At 29.3% G+C, this 22,504-nt stretch overlaps 1 protein-coding gene and 1 pseudogene across 1 annotated transcript; both read left to right on the forward strand.

The window, feature by feature from the left end:
• The first annotated feature begins 2,732 nt into the window (after positions 1-2,732).
• Positions 2,733-11,815, forward strand: LOC105205033 (phospholipase B1, membrane-associated). Its single transcript, XM_039446013.1, has 7 exons — positions 2,733-3,025; positions 6,286-6,387; positions 7,025-7,236; positions 8,752-8,928; positions 9,295-9,593; positions 9,861-10,039; positions 10,492-11,815. The coding sequence occupies exons 1-7, from the start codon at positions 2,893-2,895 to the stop codon at positions 10,680-10,682; spliced, it is 1,293 nt and encodes a 430-aa protein (XP_039301947.1). The 5' UTR covers positions 2,733-2,892; the 3' UTR covers positions 10,683-11,815.
• Positions 11,816-19,197: 7,382 nt separating this feature from the next.
• On the forward strand, positions 19,198-21,187 carry LOC113003127 (annotated as a pseudogene).
• Positions 21,188-22,504: the final 1,317 nt, after the last annotated feature.

The following is a 22,504-nucleotide window of genomic DNA, read 5'->3' on the forward strand; positions in this document are numbered from 1 at the left end:
TAAAACAGTTTATTGTTAGAACAAAATTCATTTTTTTTTTTAATAATTTGATTATAGTTTTATAGATTTAATATATTGTATTATAGATTTAATGTATCGCATTGTTTTATCATAGATGAAATTATTAATTTTTTAAAAGTTTTTTAAAATCAACTGTCAGCAACATTGTTGACAGTAACATTAATTGTCGATTAAATTTAATCGGAATGACTTTTACTGGCGTGTTGAACGTTTTTCGTCTTCGTACAATTTTCTTATCTCGTCATTTCTTAATTTTTTTCTGACGTACACGTAATGCAATTGTATGATGATGTCTAGTTTAGATATGCGGGAAATATGTAAAATAGATTACATAAACTAATGATACGAAATTGCAAAACATATTTGAGAAACGCATAACTATGCAAATGTAAGATGCTCGTTATACATCTTTCAAATATTTTTTTTTTATCATCAGAACACTACTGCGTGTTGTCTGTCTTGCATCGCGGCAATCAAGAGGCTGAATACCTTGAGCATTGCCATAAACAGATGTATTCGAGGCTGTGTGTATCAACGCTTAATGCATCCTTTTTTTCTTGAAGTGAATAAGCAATCTGAAATTTTCCAAGATTTTGAGATCTTGTTCAAACAATAAAATACGCACAATTGTAAAATTTTGAAATATTTTATTAACATACGTATTATTCAATCAAAGAGTATTTTAACGTTGACATTTTGTAATTTATTATTTTAATTGGAGCTTGTAGAATGAAAACATATTGTGAAACAGATTGTTATCAACAGATTCTGCTGACATTGAAAAACAAATGTAAAAAAACTGCCGTCAATACTAAATACTTTCTCTCTGATTTTGCTGACATGTGTCCTTGCAAGATACATTTTTGATGCATTTTTTGCTATCCCCAAGTTAAAAGAATAAAAATCTTATTTATTAACTTGTAGTTAATTTTTGTTGAACTTTAACATGTTTCTATCTTTGACAACTTAGGAAACAACTCAGACAACTTTAATGGAAACCTAATTTTTCTTATATGAATCATCTAAGAGATATCATGTTCGGGATGGATAATTTCCAAAATACAATTATATGTGTGTACGTGTGCATATGTATACGTCTATCGAAAAAAGAATCATTTTTGCAATTCACTCGACGTATTTATGCACTGTACACGTGGCACATTAAAGTAAATCGCAATGTGATTTATAGTTGAGTTGTAAACGGAGACAAAAAAAGCAATTTTTTTGTATGTATGTAAAAAATAATGTTTAATAATCTTTAATCACCATGACGTAGTGAACACGCCTTATGACATACACATTTTGATCTTCGTTAGATATCAAAAGTATACAGATAATCATTAAAATCTTGATAATTAATCTAAACTTGCTATAATTTGATGTAAAATGCACTTTGGAAGCGGAAAGACTTATTGCAAATCCCGATAAATGAGGTGAATTAACGTTTTTCTTTTTCTCTGTGTAAACTCATGCACACACGCTGAATTTAAACTAAAGATTAGTTTATGTTTGCTAACAAACCGCTTTAATATTTTTTGTTCGCGATTCGCATAAAGAAAACATTCATCAGTTATTTCATCATCAACTTGATTGCCTTGTAACATGATAACCTTGTAACGTAATAGTCAAATTATTACTGAACAGGTCCGGCGAGTTAGGTTTAGAGTAATCAACATCTATTTAGCTTGATGTGGAAATCTCTACCCACGAAATTCAAAGATTGAATTTAAAAACAAACATCAATTTTTTAAAACTTATCGGAACCATGTTGCACGCGGTTACCGATCAATACTCGCGATGACAGTAGAATTAAGCCCTTGGCCACAAACCGTGGTATTTTATCACTAGCTTTTTCCGTCAACTCAAAGTATAAAAGAATTAGTCTTTAAGTTTATAAAAGAGATAATTGAGTTTTTTGAGAAGTAACGAAAGTGAGCCGGACCTCAATCTTGTATTTACGAAATTAATTCGGCTAATATACTGACGATCCTCGTCATGTATGTACAGCAGAATGTTTCTTCTCCGCGTTGAGAAAATTAAAAATCGTTATGGGTATGATACAATTAAATAACTTAATCGTATTTCCAGCTATGGAGATTTAGCAAAGAATAACTTAGTTATTGATAATAACTTAGATGCGTTTATAAACAGGATCAATGAAGAGCCTTCGTGTTTGTAATTATTAAAGTTACAGAAATTTAATATAACTAAAAAAAAATTTGTGCTTCCTTCCTATTATTAGAAAAAGTGTCCACAATCTGTCATTGAAAGAATCTAAGAATCATCTCCATTATAATCAAAAGGCTATTTATATTGAAAGTATTTTTTAAATTAAATAAATATTTATTTTAGTATTATTTTTTTGTGATTAAGACAAATATTTTGTAAGCTTATGAAGAAATTATTTTAGTAATTGACTAAATTTATGTACAAATATCTAAAAATTATCTTTGAATTTCATTTAAATAACGGTAAAAACTTTTGTTCCAGTATTTAATTGAATATAGAAAATATACTAAAATAAATATATTTAAGTATTTCACAATAAAAACATTTTTTTAATGCATGATTAATATTAAAAGATATTTTTTAACTTTTACTGCTTTCAACTTATAGTTCATAGTTACTACAGTAACGCGAAACAGGATGACCTTGTCTCCGATTGACCGACGACGCGATGAAGGTCTCCAGATTCTATACTGCATCCCGAGCCTTCTTTGTAAATTCGGCTCCGTGATAGAGCATTGAATATCTCGCTCTCCGACGGTGCAACACGTCTTTGATACAAAATACCAAGTTCCGATCGTGAACGTGGCACTGTTGGGGTGATTTCAAATTGTGGTTCATCATCGATTTTGCGACTCGAGAACAATGTGGAAGTGGTGGCAGCTCTACTACATCTTGCAAATATTCGTATTTGCATCGGAAAGGAAATCCGCCCTCGATTCGCCTTCTAATATAATGTTACTTCGTGCCTTCCGAGAATGGACTTTCGATACTTTCGGTATGTTTAATCAGTGATATGAGTGATATCAAGAAAGGATTCATAGTTTTAAATTTTTCTTGGGAATTACATTAGAGAAGAATGCACGACTGTTACTATTACAGTGCTGAAATTTTTTTCCACAAAGCACAATTTGCAAATCCTCTTATATATAAATTTAAAACTAGAGAAAAAATTCACGACTTGATATTCTTTTCACATAAGAATGCAAGAAACTTAACATATAAATTTTTTTTTTTTTTTAAATTCCATTTCATATTTCCATTTCATATATAAGAACATATACAGACATTTGACAAATTATAATAATAAAAAATGTTAAGAAATTACTTATATGTGCAATCTGTACATATAAGCATATAATTAAACAAAATTTTATTATTATTATAAATTTTGAAAAACAGAAAATCTCGTTAAAAACTCCTTATGTATGTATACTAATATTTATATTTTAGTAGGTCGCAATTTAACAGTGATATGTGTTAAGATCTTGTGTAAATAACGTAATAATTAATTAGATATAACACATTATTGCCATTCAGAAAAACATTTTTTCTCCGAGATCTAATCGCTAAAAATGTTTTCCTACACTGAAAGAATGTTTATACTAAAGTATCTAAAAATTTATCTAGATAAAAATTTAAAAATAATTTTGTTTACAATCAAAGTAATGTTTATGCCTAATGAGCAAAGCTGTAAAGAGTTTTGGTACTCTACTAACCAATTTGAGTGGTCCAACATAATTATTTTAATGGTTACGAATTACTTTTAAATTTACATTCAACGAAATTTTTAGATGCTTCAGTAAAACCGTTCTGTTTTCGTATACGTTGAGCACATTGCAGTAATATACATTTTTTTGTCTGCTACCACGAGCTGATGTATTTAAATTTATGTTAATTAATTTAATGATAAATCTTAATCTACATTGGGCTCTTTGCTTCTTGTTTTTTACTATTGTCTCTTTGGATAAGGTTTTATTGAACATGATGAGTTAAAAGTTGATTAATTCCGAAAGAGACAAAAAACATGTGACAAAAACCATAATTATCGATAAAATAATGCAGAGACAAAAAGATAATATACAAAATAAAGGAACAGAAAACAAAAAGCATATTTAAAGTACATTAGCCTAAACAGTTAAATGAAACGAAAACCTGTCTTTTAAACCCGCATAATAAATACTTATGAATGTTCATCAATAAAACCTTGAAAAATTTTCGAGCAGATACTAATAGCTGATACCATTTTTCACTTGTTCTGGATTTTAAAAATATCGGGTCGTTTTCAACGAAGAATAATTAACATAATAAATGATAAATGTAAAAGGAAATTTATACACATATTAGATTCTATATAAAATATTTTATTTCTCTTATTGTTAGATAATATTTTTTGACTAATTTGATTAATTTCGATTCTATCTTTCCGATAGCAAAAACCAGTCAAAAATCCAAAAATTTTCAATTCATAAACGTGATTAAGGAAAAAAATCTTTGACATAGTGTAATGAGTTATAAAATTATTTTATCTTAACTAAAACTTTTTCAGTGGAAACTTTAATATAATTTTATAATGTAAAGAAGATTGATATATTATAAATTAATTTCTAAAGAAGAAAGACTTCAAAATTAATGAGAAAATATTTGTCGTAAAAATAAGGCACGAGATGTAAGATATCAAATATACTGTCATTGAGTTTGGTAATTCCTATTTTTTCTACTGTTTCATTTTTTCGCACATTTCCTACCTAGATACATATATGATGATGCTATTTGCTTAATAATGCATAATATTATGCAATTTAATTCTTGATTACCAATAATTGTTATTGACTCATATCGAAGGAATACATTTTTCTGTAATGTAAATGCATGATCTTTGATAACCAGCATCAGCTCAGATCCCTACGTAAGAAAGTATGTCACTGCAAGGTATCACTTCTGTATAGATATACGATCTTCGAGGAGACACACGCAAAATAATACAAATAATATAATGACTTATGCTTTACGTACACAGAAAAAAAATTTGTATCAAATCAACAATTCATTGTTTTATATATAAGTAAGAATATAAATTTTTTCAAGAAGATTTTATATTCTTGTTTATATATGAAATAGTGAATTGTTAATCTATCACTAATTTTTTTTCTGTGTATATATGGATACAACACGTACGTAATTATTTTAATTTTTACAAATAAGTAAAAGTGTTTTCAACAATTAAATTCTATCATCTTACTTAAATTATAAATATTCACAATTAAATAAGATAAATTTCGGAAATTTATTTAACTTTTTGCGAAGCTGCAAAGATATGTTGTGATACGATTTTTCAAAAAAATGTTATTTGCGCGTTGTAATAAATAAGATCCCAGTAATAAATTCAGATTCTACTTCAGATATTACAATGTTTTTTTTATAATAATTATTTACAATAATTATTTATATTATTCATCTTTATATTATTTTAATTTTCTAATAATGTGTCTGTATTACGTTTAAATTACCAATTAATTTGGCGGCTAAAAAAAGTTGTAGTACAAACAAAATACAATATCTTTTTTTTGTTTTCCAAACCAGTTTTAAAAACAGAATTTAATTGAATAAAATACTAAATTAATATTATTTAATAAAATACATTTTATTATTTATATAAAGTAAAACTACATTTTACACATAGCGCCATAATCAAATAAACGGTTTGCTAAATAATGTTTCTCATGACGCTCAACATAATAAACGGTTGAAATGGAAGAATGTCACTAAAATTCAAACTCTGCTTATAAAATTTCTTTCATAATGTAAATTTTATTTTATTAATTTGGTATACTTAAAAATTGGACATATGACTTATCAACCAAACACCGCACAAAACTATTTATAATAACTTAATATTTTAATAATTAATCTAATATTTTAATTTAAACAAAAGTTCATTCATCTAAAATAATGTTCTATAAAGTCTCAGTGGAATGTGAAAGATCTTAAAACTAATAAAAATAGCAACGTTGCAGTTCCGTGCACCGAGAGTTCGAAGTTAGATTGTTTAAAAAAATTTATATGGGCAAACATACATTTTTTAAAATTATATTTATTTTTATATTGTAATTAATTAAATAAAGTATAGCAAGTATACATTTTATACTACCTTTATTTCAGTTATAAAGTAAAGCTATTTTTTTAGGGACAAAACTCATAACATAACTATATACGTTATTTTCTTTGTAAATTGTAACTTATTTATTATTTTTGCAGGTTGGACAGGAACGGAAGAAAAGTATCTGCAAATAGCTCGAAAAGCAAATAAAACGCAAAAAATCGTTCCCGATGATGTTCCATTCCCTTGCAATGTGACAGGTATGATTTTAATAGATACCTGTTATTATTTAGTATTTTTTCATTAATAATAATTTACGACTTGTGATCAAAATTATTTTGTCTCTTTATAATTAAATACAAGTATATATTTGCATAAAAAGTACATTCATTAAAAATTATTAAATTATTAAAGTTAGCCATGAGTAACTTTTTCAATAACAAACAAGTAAACTATTTTATTTTAGTATAATATTTTTAAACGTTTATGTATGTTTCATTCAGTTAATTTGCAGCTTTCTCTTAGTAAAGTCAATTGTAATTGCAATCGCATGTTTTATTGTAATTTTTCATTTTTTAATATATATACATATATATGTATATATATATATATATATATATATATATATATATATATATTAAAAATAATCTTATATATTGTGTACATACACACACTTGTATGGTTCTAATATAAATTTAATTTTTATTATAGAGTAATATTGATTTTTAACTGAAGAGTGCGGTTTTATATCAGTCAGTTATTACAATTATTAATATATAAAAACTACGAATATGTCTATGTTTTTATGAAAAAGAGTTGTTTAATTAATTAAATTGTATTTAAAGAATAATAAAAACAACAAATATCGTATGCTTGAGAAATGCTATTAAATTTCAGGTGGTCGATCGCCGAAAGTGCCAACGTCAGTACACAAATTAAGACCAGGTGATATCGATGTCATTGCCGCGATGGGTGATTCTCTTACAGCCGGAACTGGCGCTTTTGCTGGCAATGTATTTCAGGTCATTGTAGAGAACAGAGGAGTTACCGCGGCCGGTGGAGGCCAAGGAACGTGGAGAGAATATTTAACTCTTCCCAACATTCTCAAGGTAAACCACCCAAATCGTGCGACATAATGTTGATTATTGAATAAATCGCAATGTGCATGATGTAATACGAGAAATCTAGGTTCAAGATACTAACGGCAGTCCATCGTGATAATTAAAATTTAAATAAATTTAATTAAAACATTTGAAACAGCAAAGTCAAATACTTATATAATTATTACAAAATATTATAATTTTTCAAATTGCATTAATGTACGGCAATAATGTAAAATTAAAAAAACTATTGACAAATTAATTTTTTTCATTTATAAAGATGTATACATATAGGGTGAGTTTTTTAATTCATTGATTGATTAATTGCATTACACGCAAATGCAGCTTTTACAAACCAAAGTTGCAATTGCGACTGATCAATTGATGAATTAAAAAACTCGTTTTATATACATGTTTATAAATATATGTTTATAAATAAAAAAATTGAAAACTTGACTATATACATATTTTTTAACTTTCTTTATATAAATGTAGCAAGTTCAGTTTTCGACTATCTAAAATTTAATATCGATTATATAACATTCCATAAAAACACGATATTGCACATTATTATTATATTATTTTTTTAATAGCAATTTGTTTGATCGAAAAGAAGTTCACTTCTAGTCGATTATTCATCAGTTCGACATGCACAATATAAATGAGTAACTTGAAAAATCGCCGATAGTTTATCTTTTCACAAAATTTTTACGAAAGTTGCGTGCGACGTATTACAAATTATCATTATTAATCATGAAATGTCATAATTCTCGGTCTTAATAAAACAACGATAAGGCAATTAATATTTTTTTCGTAACACATAATTTTTTGATTTTGCAATTTTAAGGAGAAATACTTGCAATAGGATCTTAGTTTACATTAACATAACATGACATCTTCGGTCAGAGCTGAATAGTCTTTTTTATGAACTTTTGTTCACGATTGCGTGTTTTTATGTCCGCGCGTCTCATAATTTAGATATTCTTTGTTATGTGTTTAAACTGTAATTTGCTACTTCTTGATTTTTGAACAGCGCAAAATCAGCACAAAATCATCGAACATCAATAGAGAAATACCATACATATCATACATATATCATACACATACACTTAGAGCAATCTTTCGTTGGGATATGTACATTACATCTTCCATGAAATACATTCTTTTTGTAAAACTCGTATTACACTGTTATGTAATGGTTATAAAATAGAAAGAAAAAATGCATTTTTTATCTCTACATTAAGCAATCCGCCAAGCAAAAGATAATATAATTCAAGGTGTGATATCGATTAATGAGTTTATTATTATAATCATCATCAAGCAACACTTAAAATGACGACCATTTTATTCGCTCTGTTTCAAATTATTTCCCTTAATTTTTAAATGTTTTACCAAACGTTATTTCTTATTTGTTTAATTTTTTAAAAGTTACATTACATTTTGAAAGAAGTAATGTAAAACTAAAAATTGATTTAACAATGCATATGTGTACGTGCGAATTAATCATCTATAAATTTTTAATAGGAATTCAACCCCAATCTGATGGGATATGCTTTGGGAGACTCTTTGACGACTCACAAAGCGGCACAATTGAATATTGCCGAATCCGGTGCTGAGTCCGCGGATATGACGTACATGGCGGAGCTACTGGTCAGGAAGATTAAAAAAGACCCGAGGATAAATCTGCAGAAACATTGGAAGGTTTGCTGCGCCAGACAAGCTCAATTTGCAAACAACGAGAGAAACGTCAGGCAGCAATAGCAATAAAATACTTCGTTAAAGTTTTACCGCAGAAAAAATCGAATTACAAGGCGTGATAATTAACTGGCTAATAACATGGACATGTTTTGTCGTTTTTTTTTAAAAGTCAGTTCAAAATTATAATTAACTTAATTATAATTTTAAACCGACTTTATCTACAGTAAAATTCAACAGAGTGCTTTACGCGTCACAAATTTTTTTTTTCTCAGCTTTCTTGTATTTACAAAATATCTCGTTTTGCTGTCAAAAATTCGATTTCATTATTTATTAAAAGTACATCTCGACGATAATAAATCTGATTTGTAGTTCATCTCGCTGATGATCGGAGGCAATGACTTTTGCACTGAAATATGTTGGACTGCCTCACCTTGGTCGATTCTTGAAACACACAAAGCCGACATACTTCAAGTTCTACGGATACTAAGAGATAATTTGCCGCGGACTTTTGTTGCACTGGTTCCGCCACCTAGTTTAAAGACTTTAGCTGATTCTCGTCAAGGAAGGCCTTCATTAACTTGTTTTGTTACAACGGATTTCGAGTGTTCATGCTTGTTTGGTTCTTCATTTCGGCGCTTTAGGGATATATATTACAACATAATGTCACAGTAAGTATAACGAAACAAAAAATGGTCATATGGTATATTATTATGTTTGTTAAATATCAATTATGAATGTTAATAACTATTTTTAATAATGCACGACGTAATGTGTTTTTAAATTATCAGATTCAACATTAAATTACAATAGAAGCATATATTTGTGCGACATTATAAATTAATTTTAGCTTGTTTTGATAAATGTGATATTGTTATTATCACTGACAGCAAAATATAATTTTCAATTATAATTAAAAATTTTGAAATATATTTTAGGTGGCAGAAGCTAGACATGGAAATCGCTTCTTATCCAGAATTCCAAAGAGATGATTTCACAGTCGTAGCACAGCCTACCCTAATAAATGCAACTATACCACTTGCTCCAGATGGATACGCCGACATGACATATTTAAGCAGCGATTGCTTCCACGTTAGTCAAAAAACCAATGCTCTCTGTGAGTTTAACAAAAATTTTCTAAGAAAATACTAATACTTAAACTGACTAATTCATAAAAAAAAACATTAAATACTAATAATTAAAGCTATAATAAAAAAACATTTTTTAAAATATTTGATATGTATTGTAAAATGTATTAGAAACCCCTCCATTTCGCAATCTGGCATTTCTAAACATTATAATGTGAGAAAGTGAGAATATTCAAATATTTACCAGTTTGACTAGCCCACGCAGTTACCAAATTGTAACGATTGTATCAGCATATGTTTCTGTCGCATTAATTAGTGTTAATTACAAAAGTAGTCTAAATTTGATAAATATGTTCACATATACACGTTTCATTCAAATGGAACTAATTCCTAACCATCATAAAATGTATATTAAAAAAAGTTTTTATTATGCAAAAATGATTTAGAAAATAATTAAAAAAACTTTCATTCATATTTGCAGATGCAAACGGTTTATGGAACAATTTGTTAGAGCCAGTAGGTGCCAAAACGATGACTTGGGAAATTCCTTTCCACAAATTTTACTGCCCAACGCCGAAGAGACCCTATCTGACAACAATGTTAAACTCACAGCAACAAAGGGTTAATACTAAAACTGCCGCTGCAATTCGAACAAGAAATATTGGCACTTGATAAAAGAGAAAGTATCGATAATGTTCGATAATTCATCGATCACAGTTGCGTTGCCGCAATCTTTGAACGGAGTCTGCGACTAAGAATGTTATATAAAGACTACAACAATATTTGCAGAACGCAGATTTGCAGATTTTATTTGTAAATTTGTGACTAAACGCGTAAGCAATAGTGTGATCTTCTATATAATCAACGTATTTAAATGACACTCTAAATTAATGGTTTTGCATCTCTTATACTCTGTTAGCATGCAAATAAGTGTGTATGTGTCAAAATCGTCATTCGTTAGTAGAATCAATATTAAACATCCATATACATTTACATGCTGTAACATACAATTATATAAATAATTCTAAGGTTATACATTCATTTTTTTAAACATCTTAAAATATAATCGTGTACAAAATTTTATTTATATACGTAAGTAATATGAATTTTTCAGATAAATTGTGACTTAACAATACATTTAAAAAGTTGTTTTGCAAATTATATAAACAATACAGGGTATCTCAAAATTAGCGAATCAAAGTACTGAGGCAAGAATATATTCAAAAAATTAAGCAAAATAGTCACGTGTAAAAATTGTTGTTTCAAACAATAGATTTTTTTGGAATGTAAAGCTTCAAAAGTAAGCAATCATAAACAACGTTTAGATGTCGCACCGTGACACGCACGTGCTCGGTAGATTAATCGCATAACAGGTGACCGCCTAAACGTATAACCACTGATTGATTAGCTTTAAGTCGTCTCAAAAACTGCTTGAAATAAAAATTTACTGTAAATAAATATTTTATTTAATTTTTCAAGAACTTTGTTATAATGTCATAATTCGTAAATTTTGAAACATTTTACATATTTGCTTTGTTGTTATTTCGAGATAGCTGTCAGTCGTTAAATTATTTTACATGTCTTCACTTTGCTATTTTAAAAAATAATAGTAAAATGGATAAATCATGCTGCTAGTAACAGTAGTCGAGATCTATCTATGATCAGTCACAATTTATTCGGGTGATAATATAAAATTGAAGTAATAATACAAAACTGATACGAAAATACATCCGACAAAATAATTCTATTTTATATTCTCGTTAATAATTTCCTCGTTTAAGATAAATAAAGAAGAATTTCCACTATGCTTCTACTCCATTTATTGAGCACATATATCTTATATGTTCTTATTATTTGTATTCTTCTTGAAACAGATATTATTTTGCTCTCACTCTCTCTTTTCATCAAATATTTATAAAAAAAGCTATTAACTTTAAAACAGTGTGATATAGAGGCATTTGTTGCATATAAATGTATGTGTTTATAATTTATTAAGTTCGAGTCCCTGGATTCGCTAAACCTAAATAACTGTGCAGATTAATAATCCCTGCGGGAGGTGTTTAAAAATTGACAACATCTTAAAGAGAATTATGCAAAATCTATAAAGAAAGGAGCTATAGATTTAATTATGTTGCATTTCAATAATTCTTTCCGATATTCTTACATTTTATTTGTTTTAATCTAATCTAAAACCGTTCGTTTCTTGCAATTTTTTTAGCATACTGCCATTCAACCGCGTCTGACTTTCAAATTTTGGAGATTAAATTAAAACAGATAAATATAAAAGTAATAATTAAACAGAGAAGGAATATTATTGAAATATTATCAACTTGTTGTCAAAAGTTAATTGTAAAATCGTAATTATATATTACAGTGACAATAGCTTTACCAGCTTTGTGACTGTCGCAATCTCGCAACATGTCTTGTAAGCGATGTATACACGACAGAAAAATGCAACAAAAGATAAGTGATACCTACGATATTAACGATTCATGAATTTTTGATAAATTGTGATAACATTAAAGTTTGATTCTATAAGCTGATTCTATAAATACGGTCAAGAGATAAAAACATTGATTAGTTATAGAACGTACGTGCAATCTTTTTAATTCGGTTCGCAAACTTTTGAAAACAGTATGATATTTTCAAACATCAACATTATACATCATTAAAAATATCAGTTTTATTGGAATCTTTTGTCAGATCTCGGTCTTTAATTATATCTTCACTACAGGCATTCCTTTCATACATATTTTAGATTATACAACGATCTTTTTCTTTCAAGATTGTTCAAAGAAGATTTAACTGTTTATAAATTTATGCAACACAAATTTATGTAATATATTAACTTAAAGAAAATAATAAAACATAAAATTAAGTATAAAGAAAATTAATTAATAATGCAAATTAATTACTAATGATGCAAATTTTTTATATCTCAATGTTTGTAATTTTTTCATAATTTGTTGAACAATTATTTCGGCTTATTTTTTATTTTATTTGTTTCAATTTAACCCCAAAAAACTTTATTTTAATTTATTGTTTATATTTGTAATTCAAGGCCACTTTAATTCTGATCAACTTCGACAATTATCTCAATCAGCGGAGTTACCAGCATAGAAAATAAAACAGTTTATTGTTAGAGCAAAATTCATTTTTTTTTAAATAATTTGATCGATTATAGTTTTATAGATTTATGATATTGTATTATAGATTTAATGTATCGCATTGTTTTATCATAAATAAAATTATTAATTTTTTAAAAGTATCAACTGTCAGCAACATTGCTGACAGTAACATTAATTGTCGATTAAATTTAATCGGAATGACTTTTACTGGCGTGTTGAACGTTTTTCGTCTTCGTACAATTTTCTTATCTCGTCATTTCTTAATTTTTTCTGACGTACACGTAATACAATTGTATGATGATGTCTAGTTTAGGTATGCGGGAAATATGTAAAATAGATTACACAAACTAATGACACGAAATTGCAAAAAAGAAACGAATAACTATGCAAATGTAAGATGCTCGTTATACATCTTTCAAATATTTTTTTTTTATCATCAGAGCACTACTGCGTGTTGTCTGTCTTGCATCGCGGCAATCAAGAGACTCAATACCTTGAGCATTGCCATAAATAGATGTATTCGAGACTGTGTGTATCAACGCTTAATGCATCCTTTTCTTCTTGAAGTGAATAAACAATCTGAAATTTTCCAAGATTTTGAAATACTTGTTCAAACAATAAAATACGCACAATTGTAAAATTTTACAATATATTATTAACATACATATTAGTCAGTCAAAGAGTATTTTAACATTGACATTTTGTAATTTATTATTTTAATTGGAGCTTGTAAAATGAAAACATATTCTGACAGATTGTTATCAACAGATTCTGCTGACATTGAAAAACAAATGTAAAAAAACTGCAATCAATACTAAATACTTTCTCTCTGATTTTGCTGACATGTGTCCTTGCAAGATACATTTTTGATGCATTTTTTTGCTATCCCCAAGTTAACAGAGTAAAAATCTTATTTATTAATTTTTAATTAATTTTTGTTGAACTTTAAACATATTTCTATCTTTAATGGCTTAGGAAACAACTCAGATAACTTTAATGGAAACCTAATTTTTCTTATATAAATCACCTAAGAGATATCATGTTTGGAATGGATAATTTAAAAAATACAATTATATGTACGTGTGTACGTGTGCATGCGTATGTATACGTCTATCGAAAAAAAGAATTATTTTTGCAATTCACTCGACGTATTTATGCACTGTGCACGTGGCACATTAAAGTAAATCGCAATGTGATTTATAGTGAGTTGTAAACGGAGACAAAACAGGTAATTTTATTGTATGTATGTAAAAAATAATGTTTAATAATAATGTTTAATCACCATGACGTAGTGAACACGCCTTATCACGTACACATTTTGATCATCGTTAGATATCAAAAGTATACAGATAATCATTAAAATCTTGATAATTAATCTAAACTTGCTATAATTTGATGTAAAATGCACTTTGGAAGCAAAAAGACTTATTGCAAATCCCGATAAATGAGATGAATTAACGTTTTTCTTTTTCTCTGTGAAACTCATACACACGCTGAATTGAAACTTAAGATTAGTTTATGTTTGCTAATAAACCGCTTTAATTTCTTTTGTTTGCGTTTCGCATAAAGAAAACATTCATCAGTTATTTCAGCATCAACTTGATTACATGATAACTTTCCTTGTTACATGATAACTTTCTAGCGTAATTGCCAAATTATTACTGAACAGGTCCGGCGAATTACGTTTAGAGTAATCCACGTCTATATAGCTTGATGTGGAAATCTCTACCCACGAAATCCAATGATTGAATTTAAAAACAAACATAAATTTTTTAGAACTCATCGGGAACATGTTACACGCGGTTACCGATCAATACTCGCGATAACAGTAGAATTGAGCCCATAGCCACAAACCGTGATAATTTATCACTAGCTTTTTCGTCATCTCAAAGTATAAAAAGTAGTCTTTAAGTGTGTGAAAGAATTAATAGAGTTTTTTGCGAAGTAACGAAAGTGAGCGGGACATCAATCTTGTATTTACGTAATTAAATCGGCTAATATACTGACGATCCTCGTCATGTAGAGTCGTGAGCTAAAAGGTTGCAACACATTTTCTTCGATGGTTTTTGGAATGTAGACTTGCTCATCGATCGGCGAACGTAATTGATTGGATCCACAGGTAAGAACCAATTACTCCGTTCGATGAGCAAGTCTACATTCCAAAAACCATCGAAGAAAATGTGTTGCAATCTTTTAGTTCACGACTATACAGCAGAGTGTTTCTTCTCCGCGCTGAGAAAATTAAAAATCGTTATAGGTATGACGCGATTAAATAACTTAACCGTATTTCCATACCCAGGAGATTTGGCGAAAAATGACTTAGTTATTGATAATAACTTAGATACATTTATAAACAGGATCAATGAAGAGGCTTCGTGTTTGTAATTATTAAAGTTATTTAATATAACTAAAAAAAAGATTTGTGCTTCCTTCCTATTATTGGAAAAAGTGTCCACAGTGTGGATGTCTGTTATTGAGAGAATCTAAGAATCATCTCCATCATAATCAAAATGTTATCTATACTAAAAATATTTTTTATAATTAAATAAATATTTATTTTAGTATTATTTCTTTCTGATTAAGACAAATATTTTGTAAGCTTATGAAGAAATTATTTTAGTAATTGACTAAATTTATGTACAAATATCTAAAAATTATCTTTGAATTTCATTTAAATAACGCTAAAAACTTTCGTTCCAGTATTTATTTAAATATAGGAAATATACTAAAATAAATATATTTAAGTATTTCACAATAAAAACATTTTTTTAATGCATGATTAATATCGAGAGATATTTTTTAATCTTTAGTACTTTCAACTAGTTTGTTTCTACAGTAACGCAAAACAGGATGAACTTGTCTTCGATTGACCAACCACGCGATGAAAGTCTCCACTCCAGACATTCTATTGTACCCCGAACCTTCTTTATAAGTGCCGCTCTGTGATAGAGCTGCATTGGATACCTCGATCTCCGACGGTGCAACACGTCTTTGATACAAAATACCAAGTTCCGATCGTGAACGTTGCACCGTCGTGGAGTGATTTCAAATTGTGGCTAATCATCGGTTTTGCGACACGAGAACAGTGGAGGCAGCTGGAAGTGGTGGCAGCTCTACTACATCTTGCAGATATTTGTGTTAGCATCGGAAAAAAAACCGCCCTCGAAAGAAAATACATCGTTTAATATACTGTTACTTCGTGCCTTCAGAGAATGGACTTTCGATACTTTCGGTATGTTTAATCAGTGATATGAGTGATATCAAGAAAGGATTCATAGTCTTAAATTTTTCTTGAAAATTACATTAAAGAGGTATACATGACAGTTACAATTACAGTGCTGAAATTTGTTTCCACAAAGCACAGGTTGCAAATCCTCTTTTGATATAAAATTAAAACCACAGACATAATTCGAGACTTGGTATTCTTTTCACATAAAAAGGCAAGAAACTTAACATATAAATTTTTTTTTTTTTTAGATATTCCATTTCATATTTCTATTTCGTATATAAGAACATATACAGACATTTGACAACTTATAATAATAAAAAATATTAAGAAATTACTTATATGTGCAAATCTGTACATATAAGAACATAATTAAACAAAATCTTATTATTATTATGAATTTTGAAAAACAGAAAATCTGATTAAAAACTCCTTATGTATATATACTAATATTTATATTTTAGTAGGTCGCAATTTAACAGTGATATGTGTTAAAATCTTGTGTAAATAACGTAATAATTAATTAAATATAACACATTATTGCCATTCAGAAAAACATTTTTTCTCCGAGATATAATCGCTAAAAATGTTTCCCTACACGGAAAAAATGTTTACACTAAAGTATCTAAAAATTTAGCTGGATAAAAATCTAAAAATAATTTTCTTTACCATCAAAGTAAGGTTTAAGATACTAACGGTAGTCCATTGTGATAATTAAAATTTAAATAAATTTAAATAAAACATTTGAAACAGCAAAGTCAAATACTTATATAGTTATTACAAAATATTACAATTTTTCAAATTGCATTAATGTACGGCAATAATGTAAAATTAAAAACGCTATTGACAAATTAATTTTTTTCATTTATAAAGGTGTATACGAGGTGTGTTCAAAAAGTATCGCGAATTTTGAATTTTCGCGGGTTACGTATATTCGAATTTCGATCTTTTTGTGGCGTTATGTTGGTACTCATGTCTCTCACTTATGCCGACAAGCTCGGCCATTTTGAATGTTCACTTAATTGTTGACAGCTGCTTTGCTTGCACGTGTTTTGGATCGTCTTCGATTTTTACCTATTCAAAAAAATGGATCAAAGAACCTGTATCAAATTTTGTGTGAAAAACGAAATTAAGTGCGCGGATGCATTCCGAATGTTGACTGTGGCATACGGAGAAGCTACCTTGGACCGAAGCAACGTTTATCGGTGGTACAAAATGTTCTCAGAAGGCCGAGAAGATGTGAACGACGAAGAGCGTGCCGGACGCCCGAGCACTTCAACAACAGACGAAAAAATTAATGAAGTGGAGAAAATGGTATTGGCCAATCGTCGAATCACCGTTAGAGAAGTTGCTGAGGACCTAAACATATCGATTGGCTCGTGCCATTCGATTTTTATCAATGATTTGGGCATGAGACGGGTCGCCGCGAAATTCGTACCAAAATTGCTCAATTGCGACCAAAAACAGCATCGCATGAACATTGCTAATGAGATGTTGGACTCTGTCCGCGACGACCCAAATTTGCTCCAGAGGGTCATAACTGGTGACGAATCGTGGGTTTATGGTTATGACGTGGAAACCAAAGCTCAATCATCTCAATGGAAGCTGCCGCACGAACCAAGACCGAAAAAAGCGCGCCAAGTTCGGTCGAATGTGAAAGTTTTGCTGACAGTTTTCTTCGATTGCAGGGGCGTGGTGCATCATGAGTTCTTGCCACAGGGTAGAACGGTCAATAAGGAATATTACCTGCAAGTTATGCGCAATTTGCGCGAAGCAATCCGCCAGAAACGCCCGGATTTGTGGAAGAACAAAAATTGGCTTTTGCACCACGATAACGCCCCTGCTCACACATCGTTGCTTGTGCGCGACTTTTTGGCCAAAAACAACACACTAATGATGCCGCAGCCACCGTATTCCCCAGATCTGGCCCCCTGTGACTTTTTCTTGTTCCCTAAACTGAAGAGGCCCATGAAAGGACGACGTTACGCTACGCTTGACGAGATAAAGACGGCATCGAAGGAGGAGCTGAACAAGATAAAAAAAAATGATTTTTTGAAGTGCTTCGAAGATTGGAAAAACCGTTGGCACAAGTGTATAATATCTCATGGGGATTACTTTGAAGGGGACAAAATAGATATTCATGAATAAATAAATAATTTTTGAAAAAACACAAAATTCGCGATACTTTTTGAACACACCTCGTACATATAGGGTGAGTTTTTTAATTCATTGATTGATCAATCGCATTGTACGCAAATGCAGCTCTTACAAAACAAAGTTGCATTTGCGACTGATCAATCGATAAATTAAAAAACTTGTCCTATATACATGTTTATAAAAATACAGTTAGAAATAAAAAATTACAAAACTCGACTATATATATATATATATATATATATATATATATATATATATATTTTGTAACTTTTTATATTTTATTTAGCAAATTCAATTTTCGACTACCTAAAATCTAATATCGATTATATAACATTCCATAAATACATGATATTGCATATTTTTATTGAATTATATTTTTAATAGCAATTTGTTTGATCAAAAAGAAGTTCACTTCTAGTCGATTATTCATCAATTCGACATGCAGAATATAAATGAGTAACTTGAAAAATCGCCGATAGTTTATCTTTTTGCGAAATTTTTACGAAAATTGTGTGCAACGTATTACAAATTATCATTATTAATCATGAAATGTCATAATTTTCGGTGTCAATAAAACAACAATAAGGCAATTAACATTTTTTAATACATAATTTTTTGATTTTGCAATTTAAAGGAGAAATACTTGCAATAGAATCTTAGCATACATTAACATAACATGACATCTTCGGTCAGAGCTGGATAGCTTTTTTTATGAACTTTCGTTCATGATTGCGTATTTTTATGTCCGCGCGTCTCATAAGTTAGATATTCTTTGTTATGTATTTAAATTGTAATTTGCTGCTTCTTGATTTTTGAACAGCGCACTGTCAGCACAAAAATCATCGAACTTCAATAGTGAAATATCGTACACATATCATACATATATCATACACATACACTTAGAGCAATTTTTCGTTGGGATATGTACATTACATCTTCCATGAAATACATTCTTTTTGTGAAACTTGTATTATACTGTTATGTAATGATTATATAATAGAAAGAAAAAATGCATTTTTTATCTCAATATTAAGCAATCCGCCAAGTGAAAGTTAATATAATTCAAGGTGTGATATCGATTAATGAGTTTATTATTATAATCATCATCAAGCAACACTTAAAATGGCGACCATTTTATTCGCTTTGTTTTAAAATTTTTCTCTTATTTTAATAAATGTTTTACCAAACGTTATTTTTTATTAGTTTAAATTGTTAAAAGTTACATTACATTTTGAGTGAAGTAACGTAAAGCTAAAAATTAATTTAACAATGCATTTGTGTATGTGCGAAATAATCATCTATAAATTTTTAATAGGAATTCAACCCCAATCTGATGGGATATGCATTGGGAGACTCTTTGACGATTCACAAAGCGGCACAATTGAATTTGCCGAATCCGGTGCTGAGTCCGCGGATATGACGTACATGGCGGAGCTACTGGTCAGGAAGATTAAAAAAGACCCGAGGATAAATCTGCAGAAACATTGGAAGGTTTGTTGCGCCAGTCATGCTCAATTTGCAAACAACGAGAGAAACGTCAGGCAGCAATAGCAATAAAATACTTCGTTAAAGTTTTACCGCAGAAAAAATCGAATTACAAGGCGTGATAATTAACAGACTAATAACATAGACACGTTTCGTCGTTTTTTTTAAAGTCAGTTTAAAATTATAATTAACTTAATTATAATTCTAAACCGACTTTATCTATAGTAAAATTCAACAGAGTGCTTTACCCGTCACAATTTTTTTATTTTTTTCTCGGCTTTCCTGTATTTACAAAATATCTCGTTTTGCTATCAAAAATTCTATTTCATTATTTATTAAAAATACATATCGACGATAATAAATCTGATTTGTAGTTCATCTCGTTGATGATCGGAGGCAATGACTTTTGCACTGAAATATGTTGGACTGCCTCACCTTGGTCAACTCTTGAAACACACAAAGCCGACATACTTTGAGTTCTACGAATACTAAGAGATAATTTGTCGCGGACTTTTGTTGCACTGGTTCCGCCACCTGGTTTAAAGACTTTAGTCGATTCTCGTGAAAGAAGACCATCATTTACTTGTTTTGTTACAACGGATTTTGAGTGTTCATGTTTGTGTGGCTTTTCATTTCGGCGCTTTAGGGATATATACTACAACATAATGTCACAGTAAGTATAACGAAACAAAAAATGATCATACAGTATATTATTATGCTTGTTAAATATCAATTATGAATGTTAATAATTATTTTTAATAATGCACAAAGTAATGTGTATTTAATTTATCAGATACAACATTAAATTACAATAAAAGCACATATTTGTGCGACATTATAAATTAATTTTAGCTTGTTTTGATAAATGTGATATTGTTATTATCACTGACAGCAAAATATAATTTTCAATTATAATTAAAAATTTTGAAATATATTTTAGGTGGCAGAAGCTAGACATGGAAATCGATTCTTATCCAGAATTCGAAAGAGATGATTTCACAGTCGTAGCACAGCCTACCCTAATAAATACAACTATACCACTTGCTCCAGATGGATACGCCGCCATGACATATTTAAGCAGCGATTGTTTTCACGTTAGTCAAAAAGCAATGCTCTCTGTGAGTTTATTAAGAATTTTTTAAGAAGAAAATACTAATATTTAAACTGACTAATTCAGAAAAGAGACATTAAATACTAATAATTAAAGTTATAATAAAAAAACATTTTTTTTTATATTTGCTATGTATTATAAAATAGAATGCCCTCCATTTTGCAATCCGGCATTTCTAAACATTATAATGTGAGAAAGTGTAATAACTGCCAGAATATTCAAATATTAACCAGTTTTACCAGTTTGACTATTCCACGCAGTTACCATTGTAACGATTGTATTAGCATCTGTTTCTGTTGCATTAATTAGTGTTAATTACAAAAGCAGTTTAAATTTGATAAAAATGTTCACATACACACGTTTTATTCAAATGGAACTATTTCCAAACCATCTTTAAAATGTATATTAAGAAAAGTTTTCATTATTCAAAAATGATTTAGAAAATAATTAAAAAAACTTTCATTTATATTTGCAGATGCAAACGGTTTATGGAACAATTTGTTGGAACCAGTAGGTGCCTAAACGATGACTTGGGAAACTCCTTTCCACAAATTTTACTGCCCAACGCCGGAAAGGCCTTATCTGACAACAATGTTAAACTCACAGCAACAAAGGGTTAATACTAAAACTGCCGCTGCAATTCGAACGAGAAATATTGGCACTTGATAAAAGAAAGTATCGGTAGTATTCGATAGGTCAACAATCATAGTTGCGATTTGCGTTGCCGCGGTCTTTGAACGGAGTCGTTCAAAGACCGCGGCAACGCAAATCGCAACTATAATCGTTGACCTATCGAACACTATCGATACTTTCTTTTATCAAGTGTCAATATTTCTCGTTCGAACCGCAGCAGCAGTTTTAGTATTAACACTTTGTTGCTGTGAGTTTAACATTGTTGTCAGATAAGGGTTCTTCGGCGTTGGGCAGTGAAATTTGTGGAAAGGATTTTCCCAAGTCATAGTTTTTTCACCTACTGGCTCCAACAAATTGTTCCATAAACCGTTTGCATCTGCAAATGAAAGTTTTTTAAATTATTTTCTAAATCATTTTTTAATAATAAAAGCTTTTCTTAATATACATTTTAAGTCGCAGTGACAATTATTTAAGCGTAGGAAAATTACCACGATGTATTTATATAAATCTTTTATGGAACACAAATTTATGGAATACAAATAAAAGATTATTTCAGACAAAATGTATCGATTATTTTACGATAAAGAGTTAAACAATGTAATAATGTCAAATACTTTATCTGTTATCCATTTCTGATAGATTTAATATATTTAGTATTATATTGTGAACTGCAAGGAGATGTATGAATGATTTGATAAGAGATATTTCCGAAAAATAATTCAATATTACAGAAAAAGAACATATTAAAAATATT

This window comes from Solenopsis invicta, chromosome 2, assembly GCF_016802725.1.
Source record: "Solenopsis invicta isolate M01_SB chromosome 2, UNIL_Sinv_3.0, whole genome shotgun sequence".
Classification (NCBI taxonomy): domain Eukaryota; kingdom Metazoa; phylum Arthropoda; class Insecta; order Hymenoptera; family Formicidae; genus Solenopsis; species Solenopsis invicta.